Source organism: Candoia aspera, chromosome 1, assembly GCF_035149785.1.
Source record: "Candoia aspera isolate rCanAsp1 chromosome 1, rCanAsp1.hap2, whole genome shotgun sequence".
NCBI lineage: Eukaryota > Metazoa > Chordata > Lepidosauria > Squamata > Boidae > Candoia > Candoia aspera.
The window spans coordinates 31,889,228-31,905,307 of record NC_086153.1 but is presented as its reverse complement, the minus strand read 5'-3'; the positions used below and the strand labels follow the sequence as shown (position 1 = coordinate 31,905,307).

The 16,080-nt window shown below is 39.1% G+C and overlaps 2 protein-coding genes across 2 annotated transcripts in view; both read left to right on the top strand.

Annotated features, from left to right (window-relative positions):
* SPTBN1 (spectrin beta, non-erythrocytic 1) overlaps positions 1-2,088 on the top strand; it is a 205,392-nt gene extending 203,304 nt beyond the window's left edge. The window contains exon 35 of the mRNA XM_063301496.1: positions 692-2,088. Coding sequence (XP_063157566.1) covers positions 692-895 — 204 coding nt within the window. The 3' untranslated portion in view covers positions 896-2,088. The remainder of the gene's footprint in view (positions 1-691) is intronic.
* A 5,803-nt stretch (positions 2,089-7,891) lies between these two features.
* The window catches only part of EML6 (EMAP like 6), a 155,845-nt gene continuing 147,656 nt past the window's right edge, over positions 7,892-16,080 (top strand). Inside the window, exons 1-2 of the mRNA XM_063301467.1 lie at positions 7,892-8,155; positions 11,578-12,390. Of these exons, the coding sequence (XP_063157537.1) occupies positions 12,188-12,390 (203 nt within the window). The 5' untranslated portion in view covers positions 7,892-8,155; positions 11,578-12,187. The remainder of the gene's footprint in view (positions 8,156-11,577; positions 12,391-16,080) is intronic.

Here is a 16,080-nt window from a genome sequence, read left to right as displayed (position 1 = left end):
GCTGGGGATTATCCCTGGGCTGGGCCCATGAATGAGTTCGTTGCAGTTCCTCCATTGAACAAGCTCCCAGCTGTGCTAGCAGCTTTGAAACTATTAGATGGGCTCTGTACTCAAGTTGGAGGCTACCTCAGAGTGGTGTTAACTCCAGCCTCCTCTCCACCAACCGCCACCAACCAGTGTATATGCTGTGTGGGAATTGAGCAAATAGGCTGCAGCCAGTTAGATGTAGCAGCCTAGAGGGGAAGTCGGTTACTCTGCCAGGCTCCCTCACTCCCTCCGACTTGGCAGAGAAGAGCCCCAAACCAAGCTGTCTTGGCTGCAGCTCAGATCCTGAGATGGGGAACGCTTTCTGAGCTTTGTTCAGCAGAATTAGCTTTTCAGTTTGCGCTGTCAGCAGTGCAGAGAGAGCCATGTACTGAGCTGGCTGGGAACAAAAGGCAGTGGGGAAAGGAAGCCTTTCAGCAGTGCTTCAGGATGCAAAAGAGGAGAACCAATTAGGAGAAGGTGGAGGCATCGCAGTAACTCCAGTGATACAATCCTGCAATAGGGCTACCAGGAAAGATGTGTTTGCCTTATCTGGATGTACAGAAAAAGGCCAAAGATCTTGTGGGGCTGGAAAGGAATAAGGCCACTGCTCTGCAAGCTGAGTCTAGATTCCTAGAAAACCGTTAACCTTGACCTTTATTTTAAGGAGGAAATGAACACATGGATCCAGGCCATCACGTCTGCCATCTCTTCAGACAAAATTGAGTTGTCCACAAGCACACAGAGCACCCCAGCTACAAACCGTGCCCAGACCTTGCCAGCCAGTGTGACAGTAACCAGCGAGTCTAGTCCTGGCAAACGGGAGAAAGACAAAGAGAAGAGATTCAGCCTTTTTGGAAAAAAAAAGTGAACTCCTTGCTTATTTGTCCACGCTGCACTTCTCTGATTGTTCCAGTGGAATTCCAGCATGCGAGCTCAGAACCAATACATTACTCTCCGTGCCTAATGTTCCTCGATATGATTTAATTTTTTTATTTATACAGCATTTTTAAAAAAACACACTCAAAAACTTCTAAAGTTATAAATATCTGAGGTGCATTGGGCAACTGCTGAGTAAGAGAGAACCACATTTTCATTTTTTTTCCTTTTTTTAAGTGAAGTTAATATAGATTAGGCCTTAGTATTTAAACTGTTCCTCAATTTTTTGAGGCTGTCTTGAAAAAAATAACACCCCCACTTTGTGTTATTGGTATGCAAGGCAGCAGGGCTAATAAAGTGGACGTGCCCCGTGGAGACAATGTGCCCATTTTAGTTTTCTCTTCCACTGAGACGGTTGCGCTGAGTCTTCACCACTTGATTCTTCCCACTGCGAATCTAATGGTAGCGTATTCTCTTTACCCTAATAGAGTGCGGCTTGGCGTTAACTTACCAACCAAAACCATTTGTATACAGGCATCTGGTTATTATTAACATGATTGTGACGCTTCCCCACCCCACCCCACCCCACCCCGCATCTGGCAATGACAGTTAAGAATGTTGAACCAGAAGGACTTCGCATACTGATAATGGTTTTAAATAATCTGTAATTTTGATTTTTTAATTTTTTTTTTGCTGAAATACATTATATTGTACGTTTCAGATAATTCTAGTAAAAGTATAATAAGACTAGATGTATAATAAAAAAAAACCCTTTAAAATCATTGACTAAGTGTAAAAGTGGAATTAAAGCATTTACTGGAAAAAGTAATGTTATTCCAATGGTTAACTTGCTTGTCAGCTGCTGCACTGTGTTATAATTTTGCTCCATTACCTTTGCTCTTTGATACATAGTGTGCATTTCTCTGTCACCTGTAACTATTGTAATGAACAATTTTCATCTTACTGCACAATCAAAAAAATTACATTTAATAGGAATGAATTCTCAGTGACTGGGCCTGTAGACAGGGTACTACTGGAACTGGCTTTTGGTTATATGGAACTGTACCTCTAGACTTTTACCCTATCTGTTAAATATATGCTATGTCATTAAATGCTTTTAAAACTAACCAGATATATGCAGGTTTTTTCTTGTTCTTTTAAAAATAAATTGTACCATCAATAATACCATCTTCAGAATGAAGAAATAATTTTTTGGTATCTGCTTGCATTAGTCCTTTTGAACTCTTGCAAGGATCCTGAGCTGCTGTTGACTTACTGCATCTTGTGAATCGCTTACCCACTTTCATGAATTCCTGGTACTTCTTCTGGGCTTTCCAACAACTCGAGTTGCTAAACTCTCGAAACATTGCACAGACCCTGCTATCAGTGGGGTTCCTAGTTTCCCCTCCAACACAGTCTAATCCTGAGGGCAGCTGCAGGGCTGAGAAGGGATCCCTACCTGTGAAACCTCACCAACTAAGACACAACAGCAGTAAAGAAGTGGTTGTCTTATTGAAGAGCAGTAAAAATTGAAATCTGTAAACAGCAGATTAATAACATCACCAAGAGGCTTCCTGCGTGCCCTTGAAAGGTGCACAAAAGGTCCTCTAACCACAACTGTGTTGTTCACCAACATACCCCCTCCCCAAGATCTAACTGCAGGTAAAGTCAGATTCAAGGCTGAGTCACTTTGGTCACAGCTACTGCTGGCATGCTGCAAAGTTTCCGTGTGCTCTACATATGACAGCTGAAAGGAAGATCTTCCTTGCTGCTGTAACTATTGGAGGGCTGTGCTATTCAAGCAGAGTAACAGACTGAAAGCATCTTTATACCACATGGATTGGAGAAACACTCATAAGCAATGATCGCCAGCAAACTAGTTTCTGGTTATAGATACTCCGGTATTATGAATAAGTGCTGCTACCCAAGCTTCTTTCGCTGCAACCTTGATTTTGGACCCGCGTCCCTATGTGGGTGAAATACCATACACTGAAAGCTTGTTTTAATTGACTAATTGGGGGAAGGGGTACAGTATTCACAGATGGTGCATAAAACATGAAGGTACTGTCATTTCTCAATTTGTTTCATTTGTGTGATGTCATCATACAAATGACACAAATTATTTGCATCATTACACAAATGATGTAAAATGTTACAGAAAGGTAGTCTGTTGCATGGGGAGTTGATTGTATCGAGAGCTGCTAGATTGAGATTTCACTGTAATGAATGGAAAATACTCCTCTCCCTGGGAGAGTTGCAGTGGAGCTCTTCTATTGCCAGGAACAGTGGTGGCCATATCAGGATGACAGGTGTTCACTAATACATATTTGCTTAAAGCCACCACTCCCTTTCTGCTCTGGACAAACCTACCCTTAGTGTGGGGGACTAAATGTTCACTGCTTATTAACATTATTGGAATTAATAACTTACTTGCTATTGTTAAGGAAATCAGAACCTTTCATCACTACAGCTCAGCCAAGTTAATTACACAACAGAAAGGGAAGACTGTTTTAAATCTTCAACTCCTGATAACTACATAAGGAAGTGGCTTGCATTGCTTTCTCCAAGGACTTTTTCCCCAGCTTCGCAATCTAGCCTACAATTCTGCAACATTCTGACAGTTACCTGACCCTGCTTAGCTCACGTAACACCCTGAGCTGCAAATAAGGTATAAACAAATATGGTTGGTTTGAATTTGGCTTTAATGATAGTGTGAAGTCAGCCACTGTAGTTTGCAGACTGTGCGGTGGAGCTTGATGCGTTGGACAAATGAAGCTAACTGAAAATTATTCAGTAACTTAAGGTTAAGGAAACAATGCCTTAGGATGAAGTAAACCTAGCCACTGCTTTCATTTCTAATAGTAGGGTGGAGGGAGATCAAACAAATATTTGCAGCAGCACACTTGGAAGCTTAGGGTCCCACCCAACAACAGTTACTGTGTCTGCATGAAATGTTTAGTCCTAATTGTATCTCCAGTTACAACTGCCCTTGGTGACTACTTGTGCCTGGAGTCTTAAGGCAAGGCTTCTGTAAATGTCCTGAGGAGACACATTCTGCTTTTCCTTTGTAGGACAGAGTATTTACATATGCTCCCTTTTTGTGCAAAATGTCCCATTATTTTTCTCAACACCACTTCAGTCTTGGGGGTTCTAAGGGCAGGTGTTATACTACACTGCAGCCAGTGACAACTTCCTTTCTGAGGCAGACTGCAAGGAAGGAAATGGGGACATAACATTTGTCTGAACCAAAGCAGGGGAGGAAAGATTAAACATCCTTCCTTATTCACTATTGTTCTGATCTAGCTCATCATCTTCCCTGTTGCAGTTATCTTTGGCTAACCAAAAGGTCATGTTAAATACTGCACACTTAATATACCATATAGCTTCTCCGACATAGACAGGGAGACAATACAAACCTTTCCTGTGTGCCTTATTATATGACTAATGTGATTTCTCCCAGGGATTTATATACAGGTAGTCCCTGCTTTAAGAACAAGTTCCATTCCTAAGTCAAATTTGTATGTAAGTCAGAACAGTTATTTAGCATCAGTTTGTCAAATGTTGGTCTTAGTATATATATTACCTTTCTATGCATATAAAACACTTAAGAAACACTTCCAAATACACTAAAACATCTTAAACATAATAATACACAAAGTAATATTGTGTATTTAACCTGGAACATTGTACTTAACTTGAATTTTTAATATAATAGTCTTTATGGCAGTCGGTTCTTAACTAGGAGTTGTCTGTAAACTGGGACGTTCTTAAACTGGGGACTAACTGTATTATGATTAGCTGCAGTGATGGAATTTACTCTGCATTGCAGCAACATGGGCTGGGTGTGGAAAAGTGTTGTCTCATTAGATTTATTAGAAATGCTTTAATTTCTGACTCAGAGCATAAAGTTATGGTGGTGAAGAAGCCAAGAGTTGAGACAGATGATACTAAAATTAATTTTTGTCTCCTTGGCCCTAGACTTAACTGAGGCCATTTTCACCCCCTCTATCAGCAAAATTATACCAGTACAGAACTTGAGTTTCTGCAAGTTTTGCTAGCACATGACAATTAATATTAAATCTTAAAGGCCCCCAACCAGTGCTCAAGGAGCCATAAAAATATTTTTCTAACCCTACCTTGCGATTGAAATACTTCACTCTCTGATAAGATAATGGGTCAATTTCTAGAGATAAATTAGTATGGTTTCAAACTTTGTAAGATCACTGATCATTTTCATATAAAAAAGCTAATTGTTTCCACATTCCTACCCACAGTCATTTTCTAAGGAAAAAAATAAATAAATAGCAACACCTTTTGTATTCTGCATCTCCCAGTGTTATTCTGGAACGTTACCAAAACAGAGGAAATTGTAAAGACAAAGCATTATTGCTTCCAAAGATCTGTTGCTGTTTATAGAAAACACAGCCTTAGCAACCAAGAACAATCTCAAAAGGTCTTACAATAAGATCTGCACTGGGCAGGGTTCCCATACCTGGACTGCAAAGCTACTGATGACCACTAAAGGTAGCAAAGATACAGCAAACTCTGAACTGCCATCTAGTAATTATCTGGATTTTTGCAGCACAGATATGGTAGCCCTAATATTGGGGAAAGGGTGAGGGATAACAGGTCTTTAATTCCCACTTTACAGAAATCCAGCAACGTCGCCACCTAATTTAGAAGGTTAATGTGGAAATTCAACAGTACTCATCTCACTGCTTGCCCTCATATGTGAATTTAACAGAATCCTTGACCAAGCAATGCAAGACTGAGGCAGCACTCTAGAGAAAAGCCTGGTTCTCCATGGTTGTGATTATCAATCTGCGATACTGGGTTAGCATTCTTATTTCTGAAGTGTAAAGGAGTTTTATCAGAGCTAAAAATTGGTATTCAAAATCAATACAAGATTATACTATCTACAACATGCACGATGGAATTAAAATAATGAATTAATAAATGAAGCATTAAAAAAATAGCAACTATTAGCCACTAGGAAACATATCAAACAAGATCAACCAAATAATCAAAAGTAGCAAATTCAGTTGAATATACTGAAATCCTGGTATGAAAATCCTATATAGGTGACACTGGCAGAGTGTGTAAATCACACTAACCCATAAGGTGCTTTGATTCTGGCTTAGCATGTAGTATGAATGCAGCCATTATAGTTTTGGAACCATGACCTATTAGGTAAAGTACTTCATGAACCAAGCACAACTCTAACTGTTCAATATACATTAACAATTAAACAAACCATGATTTAGCACAACATACAAATCAGTTCACTGACTGGCAGGTTGTCCAGGTTTCACACAAGAGTTTCCACTGTTTCTTACCATGCCAGGGACTGAAGCCAGAACCTTCTGTATGCTAAGCTTTCACTCCTCTTTAAAATTTAAATGGAAATTTAAAATAGTTAAGTCATTTATATACCAGTTAAAAATTAATGAAGTGGGTTTTAAAAAAATGTCAAACACCAAAAACACAAGTTGTAAGTATGACAGCAAATTACTTAAAAGTTAGTGAGAACTTCTAAATTTCTTGTGCAAACCCGAATGATTAAGGCAATCCAAGTGTGGTGTACAAAATTTTAGAATGAATGAGCATACCTGTTTACTCAAAAGCAAGATCCATTCAAATTGCAACCTCATTCCCCCCTGAGTTATCTATAGGTTATCTAATTAACTGAATATGCCCAAGCATGACTCCATGAAAGGCAATACTTCTGCATTCCCGATGGTTATGTTTAGGATTCTGGGCAACTTTTGGCCCCAAGAACCAAGTCGCTGGTAACACGTTATCTTTCTTGGACTAAAATGTCCACATCTTTGTATAGGTGATACAGTATGTGGAAATAGCATCCTTTTTATTCAGGTTTGAATACATTCAGGTCTGATACATAGCACAGACTTCAGTCACTGGGCATATATAGAACTGTACTTTTGTGTATCTGTGCTAAAAGTCTTACAGCTTAAACAAACTCAAGCCACCCATAAAGCGGCAGAAATTAAGGCGGCAGTCTTGCCTGCACTAAATTGAGAGTAAATGCCCGTTAAATTGAAAGGTGTAGGGTTTCACCATAAATCTGCAATCCAAAGGTTACTTGTTGGCAGTAAGTTCCACTGAACAACTGAATCAAGTATGCAAACAGTACTAAACAGTACTAAATAGCCCAACTACAAAACAGTACAGAACCTTTAAATAAACTCCTTATTTACAGAAGGAACTGTAAAGCAGGTCCCTAAACAAGGTCATCCATGGAGATAAAGGAACCGTTTTAAAGGAAACAAACATTTCTAGCTGTGGCATACGAAAGCTGGAAGGCAGATGAAAAAAAGAAAAATATCTTGCTTACAAACGAACATCGCAGAGGCTTTTTTTTTGCTTTGTTTTTTTTGCAAATCACTGCCTATAATGATCAAACTGGGAGAATGCAGAAGAAATGCAGATCGTTTTTGTAAGGATTCAATTAATAATCCAACGAGAAATGTAAGCGAAGTCGGATGGGGGATTTCTCCCCAAAGCAATGCGATCTTGCTTGCAGCTTGTAACACTTGGTTATATTTTTATTAAAGGCTAGGACAACCGGGTTGCAAAATTCAGGTCAACCGGTAGATGGCACCAAAGAGATACCGAAAACCGCTTGTGCTGCAAGTCAGTAGCTGATTTTTGCAGCTCAGATCCGCTCGGCCTATTTGTTTTCGGATCTCTCCCCCATTACCAAGCAATTCTCATGAGAAACGCCTGAAGCTCTCTTCATAGCGCGTCTCCGAAGCAACAGCGGAGAGAAAGAAGGCGGGTAAGTGCCGGGTGGGTGCGCATAACACCCTGGGACTTGAAGTTCCTCTGAGGCTCCTTAAAGGAGCCGAGGAGCCTTTCAACTACAATTCCCATGAGCCTCTACCGTAGCCCATTTGAAGGGGGCGGGACCTTCAAGTCGCGGGGTTTCCAAGGGAATTTACCAGATGCTGGTGAAGCGATGACGCAGCTTTGCTTTCTTGCCCATCCCGTCGAATGATGAGGCGGTTTCATGCTAAGGCTGCCTAGGCGACGTGCTGCGAGCAGGGCGGGGAAGACCAGCAATGGTCTGGGGAGAAGTTGAGGAGGAGGTGGGAGTACGGCTCACTCGCCTTCTGGTGCAGTCGCCCGCCTGCCTGCCTGCCTGCCTGCCTGCCGGCCCGCCGGCCGGCCTCCCTCCTCCTCCTCCTTTTCAGGATTCCTGGTTTACAGCCGTTGCTCCTGCTCTTGACAGGTGACTGTCAAATCATGGTCTGTGGGGTGGTTGCACGGGGGAACCCGCCTCGGGTTGGTAATGTTAATAATAGGAGCAGTATATAATTAATATGTTATTATCGGCATAAAGGTTGCTTTGCACAGCAATTGTACAAAATTGCTTGAAGTCCTTTTTTCCATACTCTGTGGAAAGGCTCTATAATTTTAAAAGCAATTCTAGTTTGCGCAGAAGTAACCCGTTGTACAGGGAGAGAGGTGGCTGTACATAGGGAGCTAATTTGGTGAGTCAGGAGGGGACAGCAAAGCATCAGGAATACGAATTTGTGATCGCTATATTTATTGCTAGGGAAGTGATGTGGACAGTGAGGGGGGGAAGGGTGTTACTTGCTTTGCTTTTCTGCATCTGGCTGCAAAAGGGTTAGTCCCAAGTCCTTCTCAGTTTAGTGAATCTTACTCTCAAGCAAGTACGGAAGGGGGAGGGAGCCGGAGCATATCCTGTAAAAATTGGTATGGTATGGAGGAATTTGACAGACATTTTCTCCCCTTTTCATAGTATCAGAAGTAGATCTACTGTATATAACAAGAGGAAATCCCCCTTCATACTGCATTCAGTTTGTGAACCTGAAAAAATGATTATGGCCAGTAGCTCAGACAGCTTTCAGAGAAGATTACTCTTCTCCATAATGAAGTTTCTTTAATCAGACCAGATACTAGAGGGCAGCAGCAGGGAATGCACTGCTTCTGGGCTTCCTGGAGAGCATGAAAGCAATAGCCTTCCTCCTGTGCAAGGCTGAGGGGGAATGCAGCCTGTGGGGTTCTGTTAAAGACTTCACGCAAAGAAAAAATTGGTTTGGAGCAGGGTTTTGACCATGATAAGCATGGAGTAATCTGCATCCCTGGGTGTTCCAAATTCACAGACATCTAAGTTGTGCCTTTTATTCAATTTTAATGGGCAGGCAGGTGATTCAGGAATCGATAAAAGACTGAGGAAAAAAACCATCCCTTTTTTGCAAATTGAATTTCTGTTCAAAATCTAAGCAGTTTTTTTTTTCCTGATCAGAAGCCTTACCCTCTAGACAGAGGTAAATTTTAGAATATAGCCAGACTAAACAATTTCCCTATTAAATTCACCTAATATTTGTTGATTCCTCTCAAGCTTCATTTACAGCAGTAGAGTTCAGTCTTCAGACTCTGGCAAGTCCTTAAACATAAAATATCTGAAATGGTAGAGATAATAATGCATAGCATATAGAGATACTTTTAAAATGCTTAGAGTATTTCACATGCACTATTTTATCAAATTTCATCAATCTTGTAAAAACATCCAGTGCTGTTTTTTCAGCATAATAGGTTGATGTAGAGGGAGCACTGAAGGGGCACTGCTCTCCTAAGGCCATTTGATAATTTCATGATTAAAATGATGTTTGTTTTGTAGGTAATTTTCTTGGAAGCCATGCTACTTGGACCTTGATCCTATTCATTAGACATAATACCAATTAAGCCAAATTGGATTTATTTAGTATAGGATGGTGTTGACTATCAGTAATAAAGAGGAAAGCCTCTGAACATTTGCAGACTATCTGCTCATTATCAGTGTATTTCCTTGTCGCAATTTGTCCACTTTTATACATATGGAAAGATTTCAAGCAGTGAAAGGAAAGACTGCCAAAGCTGTTTAAGCAATAGCAGTTTGATTTGCAGTATCGAAGAACTGAGTTTACCTCCTCCCATAACAATTGCACCCTAAAGGGGAATCCAGTACTGTATTTTATCTTGTGTGGGATACATCACTGGAGCCTACAGATCCGAGTTTAATTATGCATTGGTGCAGTCCACTTTACAGTTATTAGGACAGAAAATATATCACTGAATTACATGCAGTTTTCTGAAGTTTATGTTCAGCCTGTAACTCAGTCTAGCGACATTCACGCACATTTACTCAGAATGAAGTCTTGTTGAATTCACCAGGGCTTACCCCAACATAAAGGTTGCAGCCTGAGTCAGAAAGCCTGTTTGCATTCCGGTTTTCATCCTCTATATAAAGATCCATCCTACATCTGTTTTGCTCATGGCACTTTTATCCTTGCATTAAGATACATAAAACAACCCAAAGGAGTTCATCTGGGAGGTCTGTGAGAGAAGCATAACTTTCACTATTGGGGAATTGGTGCTTATTCACAGGCTTACTTCATCTGCTACCACAAAATAAGAGTCTTCCACTGGGGCATCCTTCATTTGATGTGTTGCCAGAATATGACATCACTACTATTCCTCAGAAACTCCCAAAGGGATTATTAGTTTCACTGTGCAATTTGATCAAATTATCTTGTCTTTCCTCTAAAAGCTGGAAGTGATTATAGCTCTTTTTTTTCCCTGTGGCAGAGAAAATGTATAAGAAAGGGTTCTTTTCCAACTCCCTATCACTCTGGGATGTTTGTCCAATGTTAAATATCTGATCCAGCATTTTCTGAGACTCTGGGACTCAAGTTTCTCCTCCGTAAGAGTTTAGTTGGTTGCCTCTTTGCTTGTATAATTTATATCTAACCTTTCTCTTAAAAAGGTTTGATCTTCATTACAGATCACTACTTAAAGTTATACATGGTGAAGTAGGTCTTTTCACACTTCAGAGGAAAAAAGGATACAATTCCACACACTGGGCTCCCCTTTTCATTATTTTTTGCTTTGGCACTGGAATAGAGGACCAGAAGTGCAGAAAGCAGTAGGGGGAAATTTGTAACAGGCAGTGCGCCTTACAGCAATCCCCCATACAGAGTTGTACATACTGGATTTTTTCCTCCAACATCCATCCGCTTTTGGACTTTGATACAAATAATGAATTTGTGAGTTATAATTTTATTGGTAAGAGTGTATGTATGGGAACCACAGTAAGATCAGGATAGACAAAAAAAATTACCTCTAAAGCAAGAGCACAGGAAAAGCAAAAAGGTATACTACTTTGATGAATAATGTGCAGCCTTGCAAAGTTTAATACATTTTATTTAGAAAGTAACAGTTTCGTTGCTTTTAAATCATTCTTTAATATTTCCTGTTACTATATTCTGCCTTTACTTTGTACAATTCAAGGCAGCGTACATAATGCTTCTGCCTCCTGTTTTCCCCATAACAACAACCCTGTAAGATGTGTTGATCTGAGAGAAACTGACTGGCCCAAAGTCAGCCAGCCAGCTTTTATGCCTAAGATTGATTGATTAATTATGTGCCATCAAATCGTTTTCGACTCCTAGTGACCACATAGATAAATTTTCTCCAATTTCATGCCTAAGTGAAGAACTCATGGTTTCCCAGTTTCTAATCCAGCACTTCAACCACTACACCAAACTGGCTCAAACTGCTATCTTTCAGACTAGTTTTTAAATAGTAAATTAAAACACAATCTTATTTGGATATCTTATATATCAAAATCTTTCTTTTTCCTTCCAGAAATACCTTTTCTTTACACTGAGTTGCAAATCTGTTATGATCATCTGTAGACGACTACGTTCTTCATTACCCAGTCAGAGAATGAACTGAGATTTGCGGAGAATTTTTTTTTTTTTTAAAGGGCTAATTTTACATATCAGCTGCACTTTTTCCACAGTTAAGAACTATAACCATGTTTGCAAGGCAGTGACTTTCTCTTTGCAAGAAGCTTAGACGGTATAATGAGACCCATAGCACCAGCATTCTGCACCTGACGCAGACAGGCTCGTGCTTTCTGCCTTCTGCTGGATTTGACTTGGAATTTGCCTCTGTGTGTGCGCTCCCCCCTCCAAGTTATCTGGGTTGCAAAACTGGGAAAGCAGCAACGGCTGCTCATCTTTGGCAGTAGAAGATTATGGTGGCGGCTCAACACTAGCAAGCTAGCAGGAGCAACAGCAGAGCAGAACTCTGGATGCATTTTCACTAAAAATCCTCAGCATCAGGAAGGGCAGCTGGATGATTTGGCAGCCAAGCAAAAATTGAGAGCATTTGTAACAAAGAAGCAGGAAAAGCAAGAACGTGGGGCTGGGGGCAGTAGCACATTTTTTTGTGCTTCTAGGGAGGGGGGTTGATGATCATGGCGGATCGGACAGCTCCTAGATGCCAGCTCCATCTGGAGTGGGTATATGGGTATAGGGGTCATCAGTGCCGCAACAACCTGTACTACACGGCAGGCAAGGAAGTGGTTTACTTCGTGGCTGGAGTCGGGGTGGTTTATAACACCAGAGAGCATACACAGAAATTTTTCCTGGGGCACAATGATGACATTATCAGGTAAGAAATGGTGCAATGAGGAGTGAATGTTTGACTAAACAGCTCTCCCCAACTTCACATGACTTAGGATACCTCTTACGTTTTAGAAAAATGAATATATCAAAATATGTATATGTGAGTGCTGAATGCACTTAGGTTCTACCCAGTTTTTATTTTTGTGTATCTATGACCCAAGATTTTGAAAGAGATTAAGTATATCCTAAATCCCAGATCTGGAGCTCATCCTTCAATTCTTTGAAAAACTGAGCAAATTCTCAGATAATTCATTATTATCTTCATTATCTATAGTCCCAATTATAATAGCTAAAACCTAAATCGCTACATGTATGAAAGATGCTGTTCCATACATAACAGGATACAGCTGTAACATCTAGTATTCCAATCAAAGCAGTTTTTATCCTGAACCTATAATTGCAATATGGATATTGTGTTTGTGTTCCCATTCTGAATATGTTTACTACAAAGTACCACTTGTTCTCAGCTACGTATATTCAGGATTGCGGTATCAGTTGCATTTGGAAGGGGAGAGGAGTAGAGACTTACAATACAATGCTATACATATTAACTGAGAAGTAAATTCCATTGAGTCAGTGGAGTTTACTTCCAAGAAGATAACTACAATATTATAGCCACAATGTCAGACAGCAGGAGCATAATACACTTGTTTATTTAAAAGAGGAAATAAGTACAAAAGTGAACTTTCCAGGTTGGTCAAGTTATCTGTTTTCTGTATGAAACAGCTATCTCATGATACTACATTTTCACTTATTTTGAAACAGAAATTATTCTGAAGTTGGCTGCTGTATTTTATAAAAGTAATATAGAAAAAAAGTCTGGATCCTTCTTTCTCAATCTGCAAGTTTATAGTATTATTTGGAGGCTGTTTGTGCTATCCAATAGCACTCTTCTATGAATCTTGCCCAACAAAACACTCTTATAATTTGGATCTGACCTTTGGATCATCCTGTATTATTTTCAGTTTACCTGTGCCTTCAGCTAGGGTGTGTTCTATGCTCCAATCGCCAAAATTGTGAATGCCAGCATTGATTGGTATAATTAATTTGGAATCTGACTTCTACTTTTTATTTATGAAAATAGTTCAGCTGTGCCTCCGAGACTGTAAGGTTTATATTGATTCCTGTCCACTAGAAATAGCTCCTAATTTTACTTAAATATTTGATTAAAATTAATATCCTGTCTCTAATATTTGTATACAATGGGCCTCTCTGTAAATCTATCATATAATATTTAATTTATATAAACATGCATATAACATGATTTTAATTGCAATATACATTGTTTCCTTAATATGATTTATCTAACTTTGGTGAAAGGAGAACTTCAAATGCTGGAAATCCTATTGGGGAAAGTTATAGTTTCTGTATATTTGCCCTATCCCTGGGGTAATAAATTATGTTTTTTGGTAAAAAAAACAGTTTCTCCCATCTTTATATGTCATGTTTGTTTATTATTTGTAATTCAGTCCTAAGGATATTTACTTGGATGTAAGTGCTGCTGAAAACTTTGAGATATATTTTCAGTTAACCCAGATCAGGTTTGTTTGTTTTTTCAGCCCCAAAATTGGATCTAATGTTTCACTGCAATTAGTCTAAATAGGTTTAGTCTTCTTAGCTAGTTATTTGCATCTTGCCAATAGAGAATGGGTAGTGTACAAACCTGAAGCTCACTGCTACTACTCCTGTAATAATACATCATGGTTTATTATGTTGGCTAAATGAAAGCATAGGTAGATTTTAACTCCTCTTTCTGGCACAGTGCATAATTGTACTTGCTGTATTTCAGATGTTCCTGTATCTTCAAGCTGGCCTTATTTTCCTTTCTAGGCTAGTGACAAATAGCTATTGGGGAATTTTTGTGATAAAATGTAAACAAATATTTAGTTTGAGTTTTCTAAAACTATTACTCTTCTGTCAAAATCTCTTAATAATAGTCTGAAATTACATACAATTCCTACAAAGCAACATATAAAGTTAATGTGAAGTAATAGTCCGAAGCAACATACAAATCCTACAAAGCAACATACAAAGAATAATAGTCCGAAGTGGCAAACAAATCCTAGTAATAAGTAAACATAGTATTAAAATAGGAACAAAATGCAAAGATTGGCCTAGAACAGTATTTTCCACCTGGTTAGGGATTCCAAGAATTATCTTTCCAACTCTTCTGGAGGGTGTCAAATTGGTAAAGATTATTCTAGAACATTCCCATGCTATATATACAAATAAGATCTTATTTAGGATTGCTGTGTGGATACACAAGGAGATAATGAACATGTGTCTAAGGGTCAGGTTACATGTGGCAATGAGCATGCACATTTAAAGAATAAATAGCTATGGGCACAGGAGTTTGAGGAGGTCTGGTTTTTTTTTTCTTCCTTGATGTGGTCCTTTATGATATTTTTCCCCTGAAGCTGATATTTGTATCAGGACAGAAATATCTACTGGTAACTATGTAAGAGATAATACATTTTATCCAAAATATAGATATATTAAGTATGAGATATTTGGCACCTACTTTCTATGGTAAGACATCAAGAATGTGGAGGATTTATTTGACCTTTATTTTTCTTTTAACTTTAGTTAAATACTGTCCTTTCAACAACAGCAACAGTCCTCACATTATAAATACGAAATTGAGACTTAATAGAGCATTGCTTGCTAAAGACTAGTTGAATCTGTGACTTTCTAAGATTTATGTCTAAGTCATAGTCTAGTACAGTATACCATTTCTTAAGCACATGCTGTTTCTTTCAACTAATAGTGGCTTTTCAAAAGAAAAGATTTAAATGTGCTCTCTTCTACTCCCTATTCAGGGAGTAGACCCATATGATTAAAATCACACAGAAGGAAAGTACAGGTCTATACTTGTTTACCTAACTTTCTCTCATGTATTTAGAGGCGCACAATTGGGAGTATGCTGTTCCATGTATGTTTCCTGTGTGATTTAGAACTACCATCATACTGGGTTCTGCTCAAGTTGTCTCTAAACAGGCTGTCTGCTGCAGATGCTTGCCTTCAGTGCACAGAGAACAGTGGAGCTGAGCCATAGGCAGTGAGAAAGGGAGAGTCAAAGGAGCTTGTCCTTGATCCTAGCAATGTTGATGTTAGTTACTGGAGGAGAGTGGAATTTGAATGGGGCTTAAATTAGTTCCTGTGAAATCTGTAACCGAGTTGAAACTTCAGACAATATGGTCTAGGTCTTCTTAAAACAGAACTGAAATAATTGTCTTCTAGTAATTGAACAAGACTCATTTAGAAACTGGTGAAAAAAGAGCTTATTCCTTTAGCTGGATATAAGGTATTGTCATTCTAGAAAGCTTAGCAAAGTGTTGCAGTAGCAAAATCAATAGAAGCATTTTCACATCATGGAAAATGATAATGGTAGGGGTATGGTACTATTTCCCTCCATAATATGCCTTGGGTAAATTACAGTGGCCCAAAGCTGCTGATACATCCTAAGATAGCATGCACACAAGGAGAGGTAAACCATCCCAAAGCAATAATATTGAGCAGTTTTTCCCTAAAACCAAATTCTTCAGATAAGGATTTGGTCAGACTTTATTGGTGATTCAGATTTATCTGTAAGGTCAATTAATAAGTGTTCAGGCTAGTACTGAATTGTGAAAAGCACTCTGTCTTGACTGCTGGGAAGCCAGAACATAGATGTACA